Raw genomic sequence first — 20,973 nt, 5'->3', positions numbered from 1 at the left:
GTTTCCCGAGGGAGGTGTGGATGCTCAGCACTTTGCCAGCCCTGGCTGAGCAGGCGTGGATGACCCCGGCCCTTCCTGGCAGCGCTGGCTCCGGTGCTGGGAATGAGCGGCCGGGGGGGACTGGCCGGCCCCTTCCTGGCCTCCCTGTGCTCAGGAAGGGCAGGGCTGTTTCTCTCACTTATTTACAACGTGCTTGACAAGTGCGAGTAAATGAGCTGTCAGCAAAAGCAAACAGTGTGTGATGGAGGGCTGATTGAAACCAGGGCCGGTGGGGTGGGGAGGGACAGCCCTGCTCCCCCAGCACCTGCAGGGACGGCTCAGGGTGGGTCACCCCTCTCCTGCCTCCTCTTCCTCATCCCGAGCACCTCTGCACCCACCCTGCTGTGTCTCCACATTCCCTGCCCCTTGGCACGCCCCTGCCCCAGCACTGGGACACCTCCCTGGCCTTCCCTGCACAGTCCAGCAGCAGGCACGGGGGTGGCTGTGACCAGCACTTGGGGACAAGGCTGGGGACAGCCCCATGCCTCCCTGTGTCTCTGAGCAGGTGCTTCACTCACAGCAGTTTAGTCAGAGTGTGATCAGCTCTTCAATGGGGAAGGGTGGGAGGGTTTTGTACCTTTGTATTTTGTTTTTGGCCAAAGTCTTTCAATTTTGGGTTGGTAACCTGCTGCCTCAACTGGGCCAGTTGTGCTCCAGAGGGTTCTGCTCATCTGCTGTTGTGGGGCAGGACATGGCCAAGGGTGCAGGAAACCTGGATCTTCACCACACCTTTCCTTCCACAATACCAACACGAGAGGCTGGGCAGGGCTGAGCACATCACAGCAGCACCTGGAGGGCCAACCTGAACCTGGCCACATCCTCCAAACATCAAATGGTGCTGTCAGGGGGCTCATATAGGGGAGAAACATTGAGGGTGAATCTGTCCCAATGAGAGCTAAAGCATCAGCTGGCAGGATGTGCAGCCAGGTCACAAAACCAAAAGAAGATCTCGTTCCACTGTTCCATGTCAGGGAGCACAGCCCTGGGCTGGGAAAACTCATTACTGAGGGCAGCCAAAGGCTCCATGGATTTGTGAGGCTGTGGGACCAGAGATGCTTTTCCTCTCTGAGTCAGGCTCTGATTCAGCTCTGCATAAAAATCTGGAGGAAGCTGTCCCTCCTTGAACAGAGCCATGGAACCACATACTGGTTTGGGCTGGAAAGAATCTTTAAAATCATCCTATTCTACCCCTCTGCCATGGGGAGGGACACCTTCCATTGTCCCAGGCTGCTCCAAGCCCCATCCAGCCTGGCTTTGGATATTTGCAGGGATCCAGGGGCAGCCACAGCTTCTCTGGGCACCCTGTGCCAGGGCCTCACCCCCTCTATAGTAAAGACTTTTTCTAATATCTGACCTAACGCTGCTTTCCTTCAGCTTAAGGCCATTCCCTTTGTCCTGTCACTTCAGGCCCTTGTCCAAAGTCCCTGTCCATCTCTTCTGGAACCCCTTTAAACACTGGAAGGGGCTCTGAGTTCTCCCCAGAACCTTCTCTTCTCCAGGCTGAGCAGTTGCACATCAGTTGGCTTCACGCCTTCATTGTAAGAACATGTCCCAAGGCCCCGGGGAGCTGGGATGTGCCTGTGGGGCTGGGCTGGGGTACTGACCTGTCTATAGCTCTCCTGAACCCTGGGTCACTCAACCCTGGCTCCTCTGGCCTCACTGTCCTGCCCTGAAGCTCTTGGTGGCGTTCCTGGTGGCTCTGGGGGCTCCCAGCTGGCTCCCAGCACCAGAGGCACAGACAGGGGGTGTGGAGCAGATGGGCCACAGCTCCCCTGGGTTTGTTTGTTTAGCTGGGCTCTGAAGCCATTAGCAGAGCAGAGCTGTCCCCTCCAACAATCAGGGCTCCATTTATCTGGGAGATGTTCTCCCAGTGCCCCCAGTGAGCCTGCATCACCCCCGCCCCCCCATCCTCTCACCCCCACCCCAGCAGGAAGGCTCGGGGCTGCAGCCGGGCATGAGCAGCTGCCAGCACTTCCATCATGGCCAGAGGCAGTTCTAAACCCTGCAAGGGCTGTTCCTGGCCAATCCCCAGAAGGGCTGGTAAGAGGGAGAGTGCCGGCAGGAGCAGCGCCGGCAGCCGGGGGGGCTGAGCTGAGCGGTGTGAGATCATTTGCACAGGGTGGTCAGAGGCACAGACTGAGTGCTCTGAGCCAGCGCTGCTGTGATTTAATGAAGGTGCTGGAAATGCTTTGTTGCAGCCTGCCAGGCTGGAGCCCTGCTCTCCTGTGCCCAAACACCTCCTGCTCGGGTGGGTGGTTGCTCCTTCTCTTCCCTCCAAGCATGGCAGGGGAGTGTGAGCATGTGGCTGAGCAACTTCTGAAGTCAAGTTCAAGTAACTCCTTGCAAAAGTTACCCAAACCCTGATATCTCTGCAGAGTCAAAGGATCTATTCAAAATTCCAGGGGGCTTTGGGTGCTGATGCCGAGTGGTGTGAGACTGGTAGGCACAGCTTCATCCTGCCCCCATGGCACCCTGGCCTTCCATGAGGCTTGGTGTCCTGCCCTGGAACGAGCACCTTCCTGGTGCAGCAGCAGCACCACTGCAGGAGGGCTGTGTGTGGCTTTGGAGTCACCAGTGTTGGGTTTGGGACTGTTTGGGATTCCTCCCTCCTGTGTGTGGCCCTGGCTGTGGCCCTGTTGGAGGCAGTCACAGCAGAGCTGCTCTGCCAGCTCCCAGTGATCTCTGCTGGCAGCAAGAACAACTTCCAGCACCAGCCTCTGCATTCAGCCACTGCATCAGGCTCTGGTTGTCACCTCCCTCATCCTGCCCACGGGACAGAGCTCTGCCCCTGCCCATAATGCTGCAGAGATTCCCCTGCTGAGCAGCACTGAAAGGAAAGGGTGCTGAGGGTTGTGGGCTGAGTGGCACTGACAGGATCTGCTCCTTTCCTACCACTCTGGATTTTTACTGCCAGGGATATTTATGACCCAGACATCATCTCACAGCTCTGGGTCCCCCGGCACTGGCCCTGCAGTGATGAGGCTGCAGGCAGCAGCTGGAGCTGTATCCCCAGCACAGTGGGCACTGAGCAGTGGGGGTGGGCAGGTGGGGGTGGTGGCTGGGTCATTCCTCACCGAGAGGGGCCAGGTCCCTCAGCCTGGGGGTGCCCTGAGTCTCAGGGACATCCAGGTACCCCTGGTGTGGTGACATCCCACAGATCTGCAGCCAGCCAGGTGGCCAAGAGAGGGAACAGGCACGAACCCCACCAGGCCCAGCTCCCTTCAGCAGTGCAGGCAGGATGGGAGCTGAGCACAGCTGTGGGGGTGGCTGTGTCATGTCACCCTGTCCGTAGTGACAATGTGTAGCTGAGTTCAGCTCAGTCTGCAGTGAGACCAGGGAGCTTCCTGTGCCACTTCCAGTGCCAAATTTCCCGTGCCACTGCAAAGCTGTGGCTACCTGGGAGGCAGAGGAGGCAGCACAGGTTTTCTGCTCCATCCCAGGAGTATTCACGTGCCCCAAAGTCTGTGCTGAAGGATAGCTGAGCACAGACTGCTGCTGTGGCAGCGAGGACTCATCAGTGAGTGGTGGCTGTGGGGCAGATAAAACCAGCACGTCTGAGAGTGGCTGTGCACACACCCCTCACTGTGCTCTCTCTGGATCCATCAGGACAAGTGTCTCAGTCAGTGAAGTGTAATCCCTGCGGGAGAAATGTCCAGCCAAGGCAGTCGGGTCCCCAGCCCAGTGTGCACGGGGGTGTCACGAGAGGGCCCTGGCCTTGCAGCAGAAGAGGAGGGGCAGATGGTCATGCGTGGGCTGTCCCCTGGATGGACACCATCCACCATCCTGCCTGTTTATTCTCCCTGTCCCTGCCCATTAGGGTCGAGCTGCTCACAGAGGTTGAGATGCAAAGGGCAGAGTGCCCCATTGCAGAGCATCCCCCACCTCAGAGCCGTCACGTTGCCACAGAAAACACTTCGGAGGAGAAAACCCCAAGAACAGCGAGCTTGCAGCAGAATTTCCTTAAGCAGGAAGCACGGGGATCGGTGTGGCTCGGGGGCAGGACAGGGCAGAGGGGAGCGCGGCGGCTCACAGGGTGATGCACGGCTCTTCCTCGGGGCACAGCGCGCTGCTGTCAGCAGGTAACAGCACCTCCAGGGAGAGCCGGCAGAGCCAGAAATAGCACGAGGGGCACGAGGGAGCCGTGTCTGGGAGAGGCTGGGGCGGTTTCAGCCGCCGCTTGACACGGACATTAATAACAGCGGGGGCAGAGCTGCGCCAGCCCAGCCGAGCGCTGCGCGGGCACATGGCGGGGCCGGGGCTGCCGGAGGAGATGCCGCTCGCTCGGCCCGGGGGATGCAGCTGAGAGCCCGCGTTTGGTACGTTCTACAAGCCAGGATTGCAGCCTGAGGGCCGCACCCTTGGCTGGGCAGGACACGGCTCAGGCTGAGGAAGCGGCACAGAGCGGCAGGAGCGCGGATGTCCTTGGGGATCCGAGGCACCTGCTCCGCTCCCTGCCCTGCTCTCTCCTGGGGAACCTGTGGCTCCTGCTCGTTTGCCACCAGGCTGGGCTTGAGGGTTGGTAAGGTGCATCCAGGAGGACCCAAGGGGCATTTGTAGCGCGGGGGTGTTCTGAGGTTTCCTTTCAAATTTGGGCTGTGCACGGCTGTGCCATCGGCACCAGCTGGCTCTTGCTGTGGGATCAGCATTGCAATGTGCCCACAATGTGGACTTTCCACTCCAGGACTTCTGCAGCCTTTTGGATACCGCCCCTGGACTGGCACTGGGGACCAAGCAGCCTGTTCAGCCTGGAATCGCAGCCGTGGCACACTCGGAGGCTCGCTGGGGATGGAGGGCATGGATGGGATGGGTTGGGATCCGGAGCTGGCACTGCTGGGTCGGGGTTGGCAGCCCGGAGCTGAGTCCCTGGGGACGGCGTGGGGAGGGTCGGTCCCGGGTTGGTGGCTGACACCTTCAGCAGGTGGTGACACCGAGATGCGGGGTGCAGGCTGAGCCTGCAGCCGGGCTCCTCTGCTGCCCTCGGTGAGCGTCGGCTCCGCTTCCCGCTGAGTCTGGGGAGCGGCGCAGGGCTGGGAATTGCCGCTGGGAATGCAGGGATGGGGAATGGGATTTGTGCAGGGAGCACGGGATCGTCCCGTGCTTCCTCCCCCGAGGAGGGGCTTCTTCTGCAGGGCTGAGGCAGCCCCCGGGCAGGTTTTGAGGGGGTACAAACATTGTCCCCCCAGTCTCCCATCTGTCCCTCCACCCTCACTGCCCTGCCCCAGGCGCTGCTGGCGCTGCTGTTGGGGTTGTTCGCTGCTTTTGCTGTTACACTAATTGCTCGGGATCAATTATTCATTGTGCACTAATGAAGCAGGGAGAGGGTAGAAAATCCGGCTGTGCAGCGAGCCTTGGGTTCTGCCGGCCTCGCAAGGGTGAGGAGCAGAGCTCAAGGAACCTCGTGAGCACTTTCACAATGACTCCCACGAAGATTTTCTCAAGTTTTGGTAGTTCTGCTTTGCATTTCTGGCTTTTCTTTCTTCCCCTAAGCCCCGTGCTGTGCATTAGATGCTGTTCCTTGTAGTCATGAGCTTCCTTGGTTCTTACTTGTCACTTTTTAAATCCTGAGGTGCTCAACAGTGTTTCACAGTGAGAAGTTTCTGATCTGGTAGATCTGGGCACAGTTCATCCTATGCTAAGAACTAAAATTGTAAAATATTTTCTTTCTGCTTTAGGAAAGATCTACTTTGGAGAGATTGCTGTTTCCCTGGATGATGCAGGGGCTCTATTCCCTGCAATCCAGCTGATGTGGGGTGGGATGTTGCCTCCAGCACAGGGAACCCACTGCTGTCTGCATCTCTCCCAAAATAACCCTGGAGGGAGAGTTGGTCTCATTCTCATGGAGTGAAATGCTTTTGGGGACAGTTGAGGCACCTTGGTCCTTTGAAGGGCAGCAGGAGCCAGAGAGGTTCTCCATGGAACACACAGAGGATGGAGCTGCCATGGCTGGGGACAGCCACAAGATTGGCTCTTCCTGTGGTGTCCCAGCAGCTCCGTTCACTCCTCCTGGGTGAGAGCACAGCTGGAGCAGCACATCCCTTGCTCTCTTGCTCACATCGATGTCCAACAGCCTGCAAGGACTTCCCGCTTTTCCCAATCCCTGGTTTTGGCTGAGGAGGTACCTGGGTGCAGAGCAGCTCTCTGAGCTGTGTTTTGCCTCCTCTTCCTCAGCATCACCACAAAGGAAAGAGAAAGCCTGAGCATCCCCATCAGGAGCCAGGAAAGGCTCAATTAAATGTCCAGGCATTCCTTGAGCCACAGTGGCTCCATGACTGAGAGGAGCAGAGGCTTTGAAATGAGAAGCTGAGATCTTAAACAAAAAATCCCTGACCTCCCCTTGCTGGGGATTCCTGGGAATGCCACACGTGCTGGCACTTCTGGCCGCACCAGGGCAAGGGCAGGGCAGGCTGCAGCTCTCAGCTGTGCTGTCTCCATGGCTGGGGTTTTCCCAGCTGGAAGTCCCAGCTGTGGGCCACCAGCAGGGCCACATTATTTAAAGACATGCTAGAGAAGTCAAGGTTGTGCTGACGCTCATTGAAATTTTCTCTGCTGGTGAACTGGAACAGTCCTGGATATGAGCAGCAACTGAGAAAAACCTGCTTGAGGTACAGACCAAGCAGCAGAGGGTTTGCAGTTCTTCTGCCCTACCTTGGTTTCAATAAAACTTAAAAAAAAAACTTGAAAAAACTTGATTTTTGAGATAGTGAGTGATCCTTGAAGGCAAAGAGAACCCAGGGAGTGGGTAACAGGTGCAAGGTTTGAGGATGTTGGAGCAGGCAGGGTGGTGTTGGCTTTTTTTTTTGAGTGTGTTGGTATTTGTTCAATTAGGAGATCATTCTTAGGAACTCTCTTGCTGTTGCTCTGGTCTCATCCTCCTTCCCTAAAATGACCCCAGAGAGCCATCCTGGGCTTTGGAGGCAGCTCCTGCTTCTGCTCTCTCTTCCCTTTCTCAGGAAATGCTGCTTGGCCTCTCAGTCTCAGATAGAAACTGGAAGAGTAAAGTGTGAGGTCCTTCAGGGAGGATGGAGTAAATTCCCTCAGTCCCTCAACCTGCCTGGGTGCAGACAGGGAAACCCAGATGCTGGGAATGGCAAAACCGATTTGTTGAGTGCAGGGGAAGATGCAGATGGTGAAAAAAGGGAAATCTGCATGTGGAGGTCAGGGACACCCAGATGCTGAGAGCAATGAGACCAAGGCATTGAGAATGGAGAAATCCAGATGTTGGCTGCTGACTCCTGAGCTGCTGCTGCTGCAGTGGGAGCATGGAGTGCTTTGGGGGAGTCTGTGAGGTGGAAGAGCAGCACCAGCACTGCCTCCACTGCTGCCTCCTCCAGCAACCCCTTGGCCACATGAAGTGGTGAGAAGGTGTCAGCCCCCCTTGGTACAGGAAAAGCTGCTCAAAAGCTCCAGGGGGAGCTGAGAGCCCCTGGCAGTGCCTAAAGGGGCTTCAGGAGAGCTGGAGAGGGGCTGGGGACAAGGGATGGAGGGACAGGACACAGGGAATGGCCTTTCCAGAATTAGATGGGATATTGGGCAGGAATTGTTCCCTGGCAGGGTGGGCAGGGCTGGCACAGGGTGCCCAGAGCAGCTGTGGCTGCCCCTGGATCCCTGGCAGTGTCCCAGGCCAGGTTGGACACTGGGGCTGGGAGCAGCCTGAGATAGTGGAGCCCATGGAAGGGGGTGGGATAAGATGAGCTTTAGGTCCCTTCTAACCCAAACCATCCTGTGAGTCTATGAAACCTGGTCCCATTCCCATCCTTGAGGTCCCAAGTCAGCTTTGGGCAGCAAGGTGGCCTTGGCCTTGTGCTGATGAAGTCCCTGGTGCCTCCAGGCAGGAGCAGGTCTGTGGGCTGGCAGTGATGGCATTGCTGCCTCTCCTCCCCTGTCTCTCCCCAGCCCAGGTGATGCTGAGCAGAGCTCAGCCCTGTGCAGACAGGGTTTCACAGCCCTGGTGATGCTCTCAGCCCGAGATGGAACCAAGCCTCGCTCATGGTGAGGCTGCTGATCATCCCCTCCATGCCAGAGAAGAGCAGCAGAGGCTCTGATTGAATTAGTGCAAGGATTTAATTTAATCCCCAAATGTCTCTCATTTTAAAGGAGCCTGCTCATTTCCTTCTAGGACCTTATCAGATGCAGGCACCCAGCAATGTGAGCAGCAGGACTGGGCAGATAGGCAGTGCTGGGGGAGGGCTTTGTGGGGAGTGACTCGAGGGCTGTGTGGGTTTTTCCTCTAATTATTTTATGAGATAATGATGACAGTGATTGCAAGACAAATAAAACATCAGCATCAGTGAGGCACACACTGGTGCAAATGGCAGCCTGGCATGGCAGGGCCGGGAAATTCCCTTCTTACAAGCAATTACTGTGTGGGAGAAGTGCAACAGTCCCAAGGATGGGGTGAAAGGAACATTTTTTTGTCCCTGACACCAAATCCAGCTGTTTCATGGATGAGGCAATGTCATGAAGGGACCAAGCACATCGTGGTCTCTGAATTTTTGTCTTCAGACTCACTGAGGGAGTTCAGATGATGCTGAATTGCTGCTGGGGTGAGCCAGGCTGGGTGGGGCAGAGCTGGTGCTCTCTGTGCTGCAGGTGTCACAGGGACCCTTTGGGCATGATAAACCAGGACAGGGCACAGCTGGACACAGGGGAGCTGCTGGCCAGCTGAGCTCCAGCATTTCCCTGGCAACCTGCCTGGCACTTTGCCCCCTGAGCTCAGGCAGGTGCTGCTGGGTGCTGTCTGTGCTGTCCCCCATGCACACCCCCAGGGTGTTTCCTGGAGGTGTCAGCAGCTTTTGCAGCCCAACATCTGCACACAGCTGCCTGGGGATGTCCAGGGGTGGTTATCACCTCTGTGCTCTGGGGGATGAGGGGTGTCCAGCAGCAGGGGTGCTGTCACAGGGGATACAACCTCTGTCCCCTCTCTGTGTGCCTCCTCCCAGTGGGATGTGAGGCTGGATGGGTTGACTCCTGGGCTACTGCCCTTTTTGAAGCTGAAGTCAATTTATACAGAGGGAGTGTCTTTGTTAACTCCTGCTTTCTGATTGTCACTGGGTTTGTGAAAATGCTTGGATCTCAGCTGGTGATACAGTGACATCTTTTCTGGGGGACTTGTTAGCTGGGGTGGTCATGTGGAATAGCCCCTGCCCCAGGATCTGTGTAGGAGGGAATTGCTTTCTCTCCTTTGGTCTTTTTTTCCCTGCTGGGTTGGTTTTGCCCCTTCAGCTTAGACAGAAAAATCACACAGGACCCTACTCTGGCGGGGGAGGGCTCATCACAGGCTCCCCCTGGTCACAAAAACAGCCTCGGAGGTTTTTTCCCTTGGGTTTTCCCTTTGAAAGGACAGAGCTTGCTCAGGTCTTCCCCAGCTTCAAAGAAACTTGGAAAAACCCCGAGAGGGGCTGGCAGGAGTGTCTGTATGATAGTTGTACTGGTTTTGAAGGGCTTTTCCAGAGCCACGGGCAGAACTGGGGCAATCCAGGGATGGGCAGAGCCCGGCAATTCCCTTTGCCATTTGATAACGCTGTGCAGGAGTGGCCAGAGCTGCTGGACCAGCTGCTGGGTTTCTCTGCAGCCCTTAGGGGAAGTCCCTGCAGGGCAGCAGCTCCCGGGGGACGAGCAGCCATAGGGGTGAGGATGCTGTTACGGCTCTGCCTCTGCGGCTGGAGCCAAGCCGGCAGCCTGGGATTCCTCAAAATCCCTGGGATTCCTCAAAAGCCACCGGTGCTGCTGGGTGCTGGAGGGGAGAGCTGAGTGCCACCATCCCACTCCTGTCAGCTGGGGAAACCTGCTGCTCCAGGGCTCAGGAGCAGGACTGGGTGCTGACAGAGCAGTGGGTGACTTGGCAACACCTGGGGACGTGGGGATGATGCCATCCCACCCAACCAGAGCACTGTTAGCGTTGTACAAATCGGTACCAGACTTGGAGGTGGAGTGTGAGGAGGTTAAAGGCTCCGCAGGAAGGTGGCCAGAGAGATTTGGGGTGCTTCTGTTTTCATCCATCTTTATCTTCTCCTGTGGCAGATGCTGGAGACGGACGCCGAGAAGCCGGGGCAGATGCACTCGGAGGATGGGAAGGCAGCAGCGGGTGCCCCTCCGGCTGCCGAGGCAGCGGCTCTGGCCGAGCCCTGGGATGCTCTGGGGGCCACCCAGGCTCCTCTCCTGGTGGAAAAGCAGCCGGTGGCCACCGCAAAGAGAGAGGAGCAGCCCAGCTCCCTGCCAGCCTTTGTCATCCCCGAGCTGCGGCTCGACAGCACCTTCAGCCAGAGCGCGGCGGGCACGGCGAGCAGCGCCACGGACGGCGAGGATGAGGAGGAGGATGAGGACGAAGATGAGGACGAGGAGGACGAGGAGGAGGAGGACAGCGACGAGCAGTACCTGGACAGGAACGAGCTGAAGCGCAGCAGCATGATCGAGACGTCGGGCGGGCAGGCCGGCTACACCCTGAGCGTGCAGGGCTCCCTGCGGCGCCGCACCCACAGCGAGGGCAGCCTGCTGCAGGAGGCCAAGGGCCACTGCTTCACCTCCGACACCACCCTCAACTGCTCCGACAGCCAGGACACCGCCACGCACTGGGCACTGCCCTCCCCCAGGACCCTCAAGAAAGAGCTCGTCAAAAACGGCGGCTCCATCCATCAGCTCACGCTGCTCTTCTCGGGCCACAGGAAGGTACGTGAGGCACGGCTGGCGCTGCTGGTGGGAGAGCTGCTGGGGTGGAGGAGCCCCTTTCTCCATGACCATGGCAAAGCTGCCTTCTGAGCGGCCAGGAGGGTCCCTGTCCCTGGCAGCCAGCTCTGGGAGGTGCTTAGCTCGGGGCGTGTCACCCCAGCAGCGTGCTGGGGCCATGGGTGGCCGTTCCTAGCACTGCATCCACACCCTGCAGGTCCCGAGTCCCCGGCAGCCGCTGTCTGCTGGGACTGGAGCTGACAGAGGTGCACCTGAGAGCTGTGCTTGCACAGGACTGCTCCCAGCAGCACAGGGGAGAATCCTGGTGACAGTCCCCAGTGTGCAGAGGGTGCCAGGAGCAGTGTGACCCTCTGCCCCCACCAGCCTTCTGCAGGGCTGTGGGGTCCATCTCATGAAAAAGCTGTGGTCAGCAGTGATGTGTGACCTCACCATGCAGGAGGAGCTGCAGAGGCTGTGCCGAGGGAGCTCTGCCCAGGACTGCACTGGCCTGTGCAATCCCAGGGGTCTGGGGTGCTCCCTGAGGTGCCAGTGCAGAGACCATTCATGGGAATGCTGTTCCCATTCTGCCCAGATGACACTGGCAGGGTGCTGAGAGTGGCCCCTGGTCCCATACTCTGCTCTGCCCCACCAAGCCCCCACCAGCTCCACCTCTGCCTCAGCTCTGGGTGCTGCTCAGGGCTCTGGGTGCTGTTTGGGGCCCTGGGTGCTGCTCAGGGCTCTGGGTGCTGCTCAGGGCTCTGGGTGCTGTTTGGGGCCCTGGGTGCTGCTCGGGGCCCTGGGTGCTGCTTGGGGCTCTGGTGCTTGGCACAGGACCTCAGTCCATCGCTCAGGGTCATGTTCCCAGCTCAGGACCTCGTTTCACAGCTCAGGACCATGTCCTGTTGCTTGGGGCCTTGCAGAGCCACATTCTGCTCCAGATCAAGTGTTCCATGGCAGGAGAGGTTGCTGTAGACCCTGGGGTTAAATCCATGCTGGGGTTAAACCCGCGCTGGGTTCACTCTCTTGCTGTCACGCTGATACTGTTTCCCGAAGGAATTTTTGGGCTTAGAGTCCCTGACCAGCTGGTGAGAGCCTTTCCTGGGGTTACAGACTGCTGGGATGGGGCTGGTGTCCGCGAGGGAGTCCAAACTCTCTTGGAGACTGATGTTAACAATCGTGTGCGGGAGGAGATGGGGGGTTCAGACCCGCCCTATCCCGAATAAAGAAAAGCCACCCTTGTGTGAGGGACACGGTCGCTGCCTGTCGCATGTGCGAGGGAGGCAGTGACAGCATCAGCGCCGGCTGAGAGCGTCCGTGAGCGCTGCTGTGAGCAGTGCCCTGAAGGAGAGCTTACAGTGCCGCTGTGTGTGCAGCCCCGAGCCTGCAGCCCTGCAGCCCTGCAGTGCAGCCCCGCACCCTTGCAGCCCTGCAGTGCAGCCCCGCACACCTGGAGCCCCGCACCCCTGCAGCCCTGCAGTGCAGCCCCGAAGCCCTGCAGCCCCGCAGCCCTGCAGCCCCGCAGCCCTGCAGCCCCGCAGCCCCGCAGCCCTGCAGCCCTGAAGCCCCGCAGCCCCGCAGTGCAGCCCCGCAGCCCCACACCCCTGCAGCCCTGCAGTGCAGCCCCGCAGCCCCGCAGCCCTGCCCGAGCCGGGCGCGCTGTGTGTCCCTGCCCCGCACCCCGGATCCTGCTCAGCCTGCCCCGCGGAGCCGCCCCCTGCGCATCCTGCTCTCATCTGGGTGGATGCTTTCCCGCAGAGGTGAACGGAGCTCCTCCTGCGTTAAACTGTTCTGCTGCACATTAGACTGGGATTTTTGGGGCACGGATTGGGCAGCCTGTGCCAGTGGGGAGGGCAGTGTGGTGGCTGCACCTCCTCCAGCTCCCAGTTCCAAGCCTGTAGCAGCTCTGTCTGCCTGGAGCTTAAATCCCTGCCCATATGTTCTCCTGGGTACCCCTGCCTGTTCCTACTGCCTTGTTTGCTCACATCACCCTGCTCCCACTGCCCCATTCCCGCTGCCCTGTTCCCATTCCCCTGTTCCCACTTCTCTGTTCCCATTCCCCTGTTCCCACTTCTCTGTTCCCACCACTCCATTCCCACTCCCCTGTTCCCACTCCCCTGTTCCTATTCCCCTGTTCCCATTCCCCTATTCCCATTCCCGTCTCCATGGCCCTGATACCCTTGCCTTGCTCCCACTGCCCCATTCCTACTGTGAGCCCATTGTCCTCCTCCCCTTGCCCTGCCCTCTCCAGCTGCCTGTGGAGGGTGTGCAGCACTCAGGGAAGCCACAGCGGCTGAGCCACTGTGGGACTGGGCTATGCTTTGGAAACACTTTTATTGGTCTGTGCCTTGAATAGTTCAATGAAGCCTCCGAGCTTTTTGGGGCAGGACACTGATGCACAATTCCCATAAGGAATTCTCCCATCAAGCCGTCAAGCACTGGCAACACTTGCACCCAGAGGTCTCAGCTGCAGGACCATCACATCCATCAAAGTTCTTGTTTATTTTCCCATCTAGGAGTGTTTCAGAGGGGCTCATTCCCCTTTTCAGTGTTTCAGAGGGGCTCATTCCCTTTTTTAACACCATCGTGCCCGGTGTGCCTCCCCGTTCCCCGCTTCCCGCGGTGCGCTGGGAGCCGGTTGTTTTATTGGGCATTGTGGGGAGCGCTGGGACTCCTCGGGACTCCCTGCTGCTGCCTTTTGTCCCCGAGCACGGAGCCTCTCCGGACAATGGCAGGAAGCCCCGGCCAGCCCGTCTGCCGGGCCCGGAGCGGCCCGGGGAAGGTGCTCAGCGAGGGCCGCATTGTTCGGGGCCGATAAACTCCGGAAACCCGGGCGCAGAATGGAAGGAAGTGTCCGAAAGCTCGGGCCCGGGGCTGCGGGCTGAGCACAGGGTTCCCACGGCCCGGCCGCGGGGTGATGATCCTGGAAAGCGCCTGGAGCCCCGGGAGCACGGGATGGGCTGGATGGGCAGGATGCAGGACTGGCTGTGAGCATCTGCAGCGTTCAGGGATGGATGGAATGCTAAAGCCCCCGAGCTGTGGTGATTCCAGCAGGGTCTCCCTGCCTGGTGCCCGGCTTTGTGGCTCAGAGGCTGTGCTGATGCTGCCCTGAGCTCATGGCACATCCCAGATCCCCTTGGTTTGCCCAGGCTGCCCTGGAGCAGTGGTCAGAGAGAAGACTTGTAAACTGCAACAATATAATTCTATTATAGGTGAACCGTTGTGATTTCTCCTGCCTGGAGGACTCGTGATTGATTTTGGGTGCCAGGCGTGTTCCTGGGGGGCTCTTTGGGTGGTGGCAGGATCCCTGTGCCCACTCAGCAGCAGGAGGAGCATCAGGAGTGGAGATGTGAATGTCCTCCCTGTAGAAGGTGCACTGTCAGCACCTTGAACCTGGAGGGTGCCTGGGCCACTGGCTGTGGGGTCTCCTTGGATGATCCAGGAACTCCACGGGCTGAAGGTGGCAGAGGATGAGTGAGGGGAGGGAGGTTCCTGTGTCAGGAGCTTGTCCCGTGTCGTTGCCATCATGAGGAAGGGGCCCTGTGGTGTGGGGACCATGGGGATGCTGGCCCCACTGGTTGGTGGTACAGTGACACGATGGCATGTCCTGATATGATGACAGACACTGTTCTTCTGTTCCCTCCCAGCTGAGTGGAGCAGACCCCGAGTGCAGCTGTGACGAAGGAGACGAGACCTCCCGCAAGAAACGCAGCAGGAGCCTGTAAGTGTCACATCGGGGGTGGCATCAGGGTGTGCCAGGGCTCTTTGTGGGGTCAGACACCTCAGCCAAGCCCTGCTGGTACCAGCCAGCCCTCAGGATCCCTGTCTTTCCCCCCTGACTTTTTCCAGCAGCAGAGCTGTAAACTGGGGTCTCGCTTCAGATGAATTGTTTTCAGGGAGGGTGGTGGGGTGTGCTGGGGGCACTGCCCAGCCCAGATGGGAGCACCCCCTCCCACCATGCCCGGACAGGGTGAAGACAGTGGCTCTTGGGAAAAGCAGCTTGCCCGGGTTCAGGGAGAGGACATGGAAGCAGTGAAATCTGAGCTGGGGACCTCCTTCCCGCTGGCCCCATGCCGGGAGGAGGAATGGGGAGGTGGGATGGGGAGGTTTCCCATCGCGGGTCAGGCTTAGCCCTCGTCGCACATCAGTGGCAGTGTGTGGTGGCAGCAGGGACCGCGGGGATCCCCGAGGGACACCGGCAGCCCCTCTGCTGCTCCCGGTAAGGCTTTGGGGTGCCAAAAAGTGGGTGCAAGCAAGGACGAGGCTGCCGTGGCCTTTGCTGTCCTCAAACACAGCTGCAGCTGAGGGGGGCAGGCACACGGGTGAGGATGTTCGGGAACGAACTGCTCCAGAACGCGGATCCAGCCGGTGCCAGGGCCACGGGGGTGCCCGTGGCTGTGTGCCCGGTGCCCTGCGCCACGTGTGCCGGGCAGGTGGAGGAGCCACACGTGGTTCGAGCGGCTCGGGGTGCGAGGGGGCTGCGCACGCCGTGCCCGGCCTCGCCGGCTGTGCCAGCGAGCGGCACTGTCGGCCCGCGCTGCCTCATCGCTGCCGCCTATTTTTAGCTCTTTTTATTATTTCCCCCCCAGCGCTCGAAATGAAAACGAAGCCCTTGCAGCAGGGACGTCCCCCCGGCCGCGTGGCAGCGCCGGGGGAGCGGGGCTGGGGGGGAGGCGCGGCGGGGTCAGGGGCGGTTGCGGAGCGGGCTCTGCGCTCACCTTGAGCCGGCAGGGGATGCTCCGGGGAGCGCTTGGCAGCGCCATTGGCTGTCCCGGCCGGCTCCGGGACTATTTATGGTGCGCGGGCCGCGGGTCGGCACTCGCTCCTCTCCCGGCACGCGCTGCCGGCCCCGATGTACCACGCCATGGTGGACTTTTCCGAAAAATATCTGGAAAGGTAGGACAGCCAGCATCCTGCCAGGAAGGGGGATGTGCTGCCCAGGGGATGGTTTGGAAGTGGCACGGGGTGATGGTGCTGGGCCGCGTGGTCATGCTGGGGTGCTGGGGCAGATCACTTTATAGAGGCAACTCTGAAGTGAAACCAGCAATTTTTAAGTGGAATTATTTTTCCTGTGACATTTGTTGTGCAGTGTGGCTGCAGCTGGGGGCTGTCGCAGCCTGGGTCGGTGCCACTCCTTCTTTGCAAGGGTGTGCGAGAGCAGCAGCACGTGGAAGTTGGGGAACTTCCTTAGGAGGTGTTTGCCTGGTGTGTTCCAGCTGGAAAATCCACCCAGGAGCCAGGATCACCTGCCTGGTGTGGGCCAGCTGGTCTTGTGCCGAGGGCTGTGCTGTGGAGGTGACCCACGTGTGTCACACAGGGGTGTTCAGTGCCCTGCCAGCCCCTCCAGGCGCTGACTGCTGCCCTGCTAAAGTGGGAACAGTGCTGAAGTTGTTGCTCGGGGCTGTGTTGGGATGGCTCTCCTGTGTGCTGGCGGGTCCCCAGCTGCCGGCGGCGTTGGCAGCGCACTGATGGGAGGCAGATGGTGTTTGGAGTGTGAGGCTCCGTGTTTGGAGCGTGAGGCTCTGTGTTTGGATCTGCTTTTCCCACGTTAGCGGGTGCCTGGCAGCAGCAGGATGTGTGTCCTGCTGGGATCACACCCAGGGGGTGTGAAGGCAGTGAAACGCTCCATGTTTGTGAGGACATGGATGGCACCAGCGATTAGGGGGAAGCAATTGCCCTCTACAGTCATTCTGTGTGTGGCTCATTGGACTGAGCCATGGAGTTGTTGCATCTCTTTTATTTTTCCCAGTGTTTCTGTGTTTTACCCTCTTGGAACTGGATAGAGCTGTGGGTCTGGAGAACACCTGGGGTGTGGTGCTACATCCGTGCCCTGAATTCCTCCTGTCCCACTCATGTCCCTGGGCATGGCTTGACCAGGTTGAGGTGGCTTCTCTGAGCATCCTTGCTGTGTGACCTGTGGGAGCTCCTGTAACATTGAATTTGCAGAATCAGAAAGAGCAAGAAGTGAAAGCTGAAGCTGCTTGCCCGATGAGATATTGTCAGATAAGGAGCTTCAGATTTAGAGGGTGCAGTCCATGTGTGTTGAGAAAAGACTCATGCTCTTAAGTTTGGATAAATATATTGTATCCACAGGCAGTGAAACACTGTCTGTGTGCACTTTATGATGAGATCGAAGAGTGGTATTTTAAATGGAAGAAATTAAAAACATATATGAAAGCTGTAATTCTTTCCAGTTATAAGGGTTCTAGCCACATGCAATCAAGATAGCATTATACTTGCTTTTTAATGAGTGACAGATCACTGCCATTGGGAGAAGACTGCCAGAAAAGGGAGTGCGAAGCAAGGCCGAAGAAGTGTCACTGCTGCATTGTTTAATTGTTTTTGTTTTTGGAGGTGCTCGGTGCCGGCCCCGCCGGGTGTCCGGGTGCAGTGACCGCGCAGGACCGCGCGGGGGCAGCACCGCCCGTCCCATCCCTGCCCGCCCGGGGCCGCTCGGGGTGGGGGGGTTTGGGGGCTCCTTTTCCCAAAGTTCTGTAAAACTTTGTGTCCCTGGCGGCTCCCCGGGGCAACCGCGAGCCCCATGTCCGTGTGTCCGGCAGTCTGTCTGTCCAGGGATGCTGCAGCGGGGGGACTCGTGCGCGGGTGTCTTTGCCCCAGTGCCCCGCACTGCCAGTACCGGCCACCCCCGTATGGAGATGTCCCCACGGCCATGCCCCACACGGGCTGGCACCGCAGACTGTGAACACGCGTGGGGTGTGCGTGTGTGGCTGCCCACGCGGGGGGACACAGAGCAGCGCTGTCCCCGCTCCGCTCCCCAGCCCGCTCCGCCCCGCTGCCTTCCCGGGATGCCTGCGCTCTATAAATAACCCTCGTAAATCCTCGCCGTGATTATTTTTCCCCGCCGTCTCTTGAAAGGCCCCACTATCCGCCTCGGCGCTGATTTTTCCACCTTTCCTCAAGTTTCCCCAGCAACGGCAGAGCCGTCCCAAACAGCAGCGGGGCTGACACAGCCTTTACTCACTCGCACGCTCCGGCCGCCCCACGCCGCATTTAAAGCTCTGGGCGCTGAGCCCTCCCACTTCCCGTTCCGCGCTGGCCACTGCGGGCAGGAGCGCGGCTCGGGCAGAGCGTCCCCGCTGTCCCCGCAGCTCGGGCTGTCCCCTCCGCACCGCCTGTCCCCCGGTTCGCGCTGTCCCCGCTGTCGCTCGGCACCGGCTGTCCCCGCTGCCATGCCCTTCTTCCGCGACCTGTCCAAGCCGCAGCCTCTGGAGTTCCACGCGGAGATGCTGCTGGCGGTGCAGAGGCCGCACTCGGGCAGCCTGCAGCGCCGGCACACCATGAAGGAGTAGGTGCAGGGCGCGGGGGGATGCGCTGCCCGAGGGTCCCCGCGGGGCCGGGGTCCCCTCGCCCTCCCGCTCACACTCGCTCTTCTCTCTAGAGCCAAGGACATGAAGAACCGGCTGGGGATTTTTCGGCGGCGGAACGAGTCCCCCGGGGCCAACCCCTCCGGCAAACTGGACAAAGTGCTCAAATCCCTCAAGTAGGTGCTGCGGGTGGTGTGGGGATGGGCACCGTGGGGACTTGGGGGACCGTGGGGCTAGGGGACCGTGGGCATAGGGGACAGTGGGGATAGGGACCGTGGGGCTTGGGGACAGTGGGGATAGGGGACAGTGGGGATAGGGACCGTGGGGACTTGGGGACCGTGGGGCTTGGGGACCGTGGGGCTTGGGGACCGTGGGGATAGGGGACAGTGGGGATAGGGACCATGGGGACTTGGGGACCGTGGGCATGCGGACCGTGGGGGCTTGGGGACAAACCGTGGTCTGGAGCTCCTTCACCTCCAGGGAGGTGTGTTTACCCCAACTGGGGAGGCTGTGGACAACGTTTTTGTATCTGGAGGAGCATTTAAAATATTTTTTTGGCTGAAAATCTCCTGCTGGAGAGTGAGAGGTCCTGCCTGCAACAGTGGCACTGCAGCAGCTTGGGCTGGAAATTTACCTGACAGCAGCGTTCTCCCAGTGTTTGTCTGTGGAACTTTAACTGGCCAGAGGCCGGTTTGAAAAACTGCTTTGCTCTGGAGATGCTTTAGCAGCTGGAGAACAAGCCTTCCCTGCTCTTGCTGCTGGCAGCTTCTCTAGCTGCTTGAATGGGGCAGCTGAAATCCCACTTCTCCACAGCTCCGCATCAGCTGGAGTTTCTCCAGTTCTTCCTCAGACACCCCAAGTGCCACAGCTGCCTGCACAGACCTCCTGGGGTTGGATTTTCTTCCTGGCAGCCTAAAGGCAGCCGTTTCCTTTCAGCAGAGTTGCTGTGGCACTGCCTGGTGCAGAGCCTGGCTCTGCCTTCAGCTGCTCTGCCAGTGCCAGTACCAAGGTGGGAGCCAGGGCCAGCCCCTTGGGCACACAGTGTGGCTTTATCCTCTGGAAACGTTTAGCAGGAGGCTGATTTGGGAGCTGGGAGCAGCCGTGCTGGGCTCACAGCCTGGCTTTTAATCCACTGGAAATGTTTAGCAGGCAGCAAAAGCAGCTTTTGCTGCTGAGCTTTGCCAACGTGCCGTCCTTTTTCCACAGGCCCACTCCCGAGGAAGCGCTCAAGTGGGGGGACTCCTTGGAGAAGCTGCTGCTGCACAAATGTAAGTGTGTGTCCATCCCTTCCACTTGTGTTTGCTGCCAGGGGAATATCCAGACACGTGCTGGATAAAGCTGGGATTTCCTCTGTTAATCCCTTCCGGTGTTTGGGGATGCACAAAGCAAAATTAGTTCCTCCCTTGTTTGCACCCCTACTGCTCCTTCCTGACCCAGGGGGGAACTTGGGGACAGGGGCTGGGGAGAGCTTTAGGTCAGGGCTGCAGCCCCTCAGCTTGGGGAGGAGGAGGCTGTGATCCATGTGTGTGCCCACTTTGGGGCTGTGCAAAGGGTCCGTGGAGCAGGAGCTGCTTTAGAACATCCTGAAGATGGGAGAACAGCCCCTCCTACACCCAGCCCAGGGGGATGGCCAGGGAATCCTGTCCCCACTCCAGCCCAGCCTCCCTTCTGGCTCTGGGTGCTGCAGCCAGGCTGGGGATGTGGATTCAGCTCCTGGATGGGCTGTGTTGCTGTGCTGGCCTGGCAGTGCCATGGCTGTCTGCACAAGGGAGGTGGTTTGGGCTCTGCAGGAGCTGAGGGTCTTGTGGGGCTGTTCCCTGTCTGTGAGTGGGAGTAGAGCCATATCCCTGTCCCCCACAGACGGGCTCGCTGCCTTCAGGGCCTTCCTGCGCACCGAGTTCAGCGAGGAGAACCTGGAGTTCTGGCTGGCCTGTGAGGAATTCAAGAAGATCAAATCCCAGTCCAAGATGGTCTCCAAGGCCAAGAAGATCTTTGCTGAGTACATTGCCATCCAGTCCTGCAAGGAGGTGAGGGCTGGCTCCCACGCTGGTGTGCGGCTCCTGGCACCATGGCTGCCTGGGGAGCTGCTCACCAGCCCTGGTTCCTCTGCCCACAGGTCAACCTGGACTCCTACACTCGGGAGCACACCAAGGAGAACCTGCAGAACATCACCCGCAGCTGCTTCGACCTGGCACAGAAGAGGATTTATGGGCTCATGGAGAAGGACTCATACCCCCGCTTCCTCCGCTCCGACCTGTACTTGGACATAATCAACCAGAAGAAAGGCAGCTCCCCGCTGTAGGCCCAAGGACTGTCTCGGGGCAGGCTGGGAGCTGAGTGTTTACATGGAATTGGGCAGTGGAGGCCTTCCTGGGAGCTGGTGGGAGCTCGTGGTCCCGCTCGTGCCCCCAGTACGGACATGGGGCAGCTGAAGGCACCGAGCTCGGGGCTGAGGGGACCAACAGCCAGGCAGGCTGGTACTGCTGCAGCTCCCTGCCCCACCATCGCTGGTACGATGCCTTCGGGGTGGCCCCGGCATGGATTTAGCCAGGAGGGAAACTCCCACAAGACTACTGTGAAGCACCTGCCCAGCCAGAAGGCGGAGAGTGAGCCCAGCTTGGTGAGAAGGAGGGGTTCTCGTGCAGGGCTCTGGCAAGGGGACAGCAGCACCGACACGAACATTGTCCTGGATTAAAGCCTTGTGAACTGGAGCAGCCCCAGGATGCTGCTGTGCTTGCCTGTGCCGTGGGGCCTCCTGGAGCAGCTCTGGCAGGAGCCCGGCGCTTCCTTGGCTCGTGGTGGGTCCCCCCGAGAGCAGTGAGAGCCGGGTCCTTGCTCTGCGCTGGAGGTGTGCAAAGCACCCCCTCCTGCCCTCCCCCCCGGTTTATTTATTGCCCTCCTGTAGCTGGACACGTTGCTGTGTGATAGGAAACCCTGTGTCCTCCCCATT

At 59.4% G+C, this 20,973-nt stretch overlaps 1 protein-coding gene across 10 annotated transcripts in view; it reads left to right on the top strand.

Moving 5' to 3' along the window:
• Nucleotides 1-20,616, top strand: part of RGS3 (regulator of G protein signaling 3) — a 75,004-nt gene extending 54,388 nt beyond the window's left edge. For 6 of the 10 annotated variants that reach the window (XM_033077602.2, XM_033077601.1, XM_033077604.1 and 3 more), the window contains 6 exons: nucleotides 10,060-10,704; nucleotides 14,346-14,419; nucleotides 18,098-18,199; nucleotides 19,230-19,291; nucleotides 19,884-20,050; nucleotides 20,140-20,616. In XM_033077602.2, the coding sequence (XP_032933493.1) occupies nucleotides 10,060-10,704; nucleotides 14,346-14,419; nucleotides 18,098-18,199; nucleotides 19,230-19,291; nucleotides 19,884-20,050; nucleotides 20,140-20,325 (1,236 nt within the window). In that variant the 3' untranslated portion in view covers nucleotides 20,326-20,616. Of the gene's footprint in view, nucleotides 1-4,097; nucleotides 4,119-4,266; nucleotides 4,356-10,059; nucleotides 10,705-14,345; nucleotides 14,420-15,449; nucleotides 15,595-17,550; nucleotides 18,005-18,097; nucleotides 18,200-19,229; nucleotides 19,292-19,883; nucleotides 20,051-20,139 lie in introns of those variants that run through there. The other 4 variants (XM_033077609.1, XM_033077608.1, XM_033077610.2 and 1 more) reach the window with 4 other exon arrangements.
• The last annotated feature ends 357 nt before the right edge of the window (nucleotides 20,617-20,973 follow it).

The sequence above is a fragment of the Catharus ustulatus genome, chromosome 21, assembly GCF_009819885.2.
Source record: "Catharus ustulatus isolate bCatUst1 chromosome 21, bCatUst1.pri.v2, whole genome shotgun sequence".
Taxonomy (NCBI): domain Eukaryota; kingdom Metazoa; phylum Chordata; class Aves; order Passeriformes; family Turdidae; genus Catharus; species Catharus ustulatus.
This window is presented reverse-complemented; position numbering and strand designations above follow the sequence as displayed.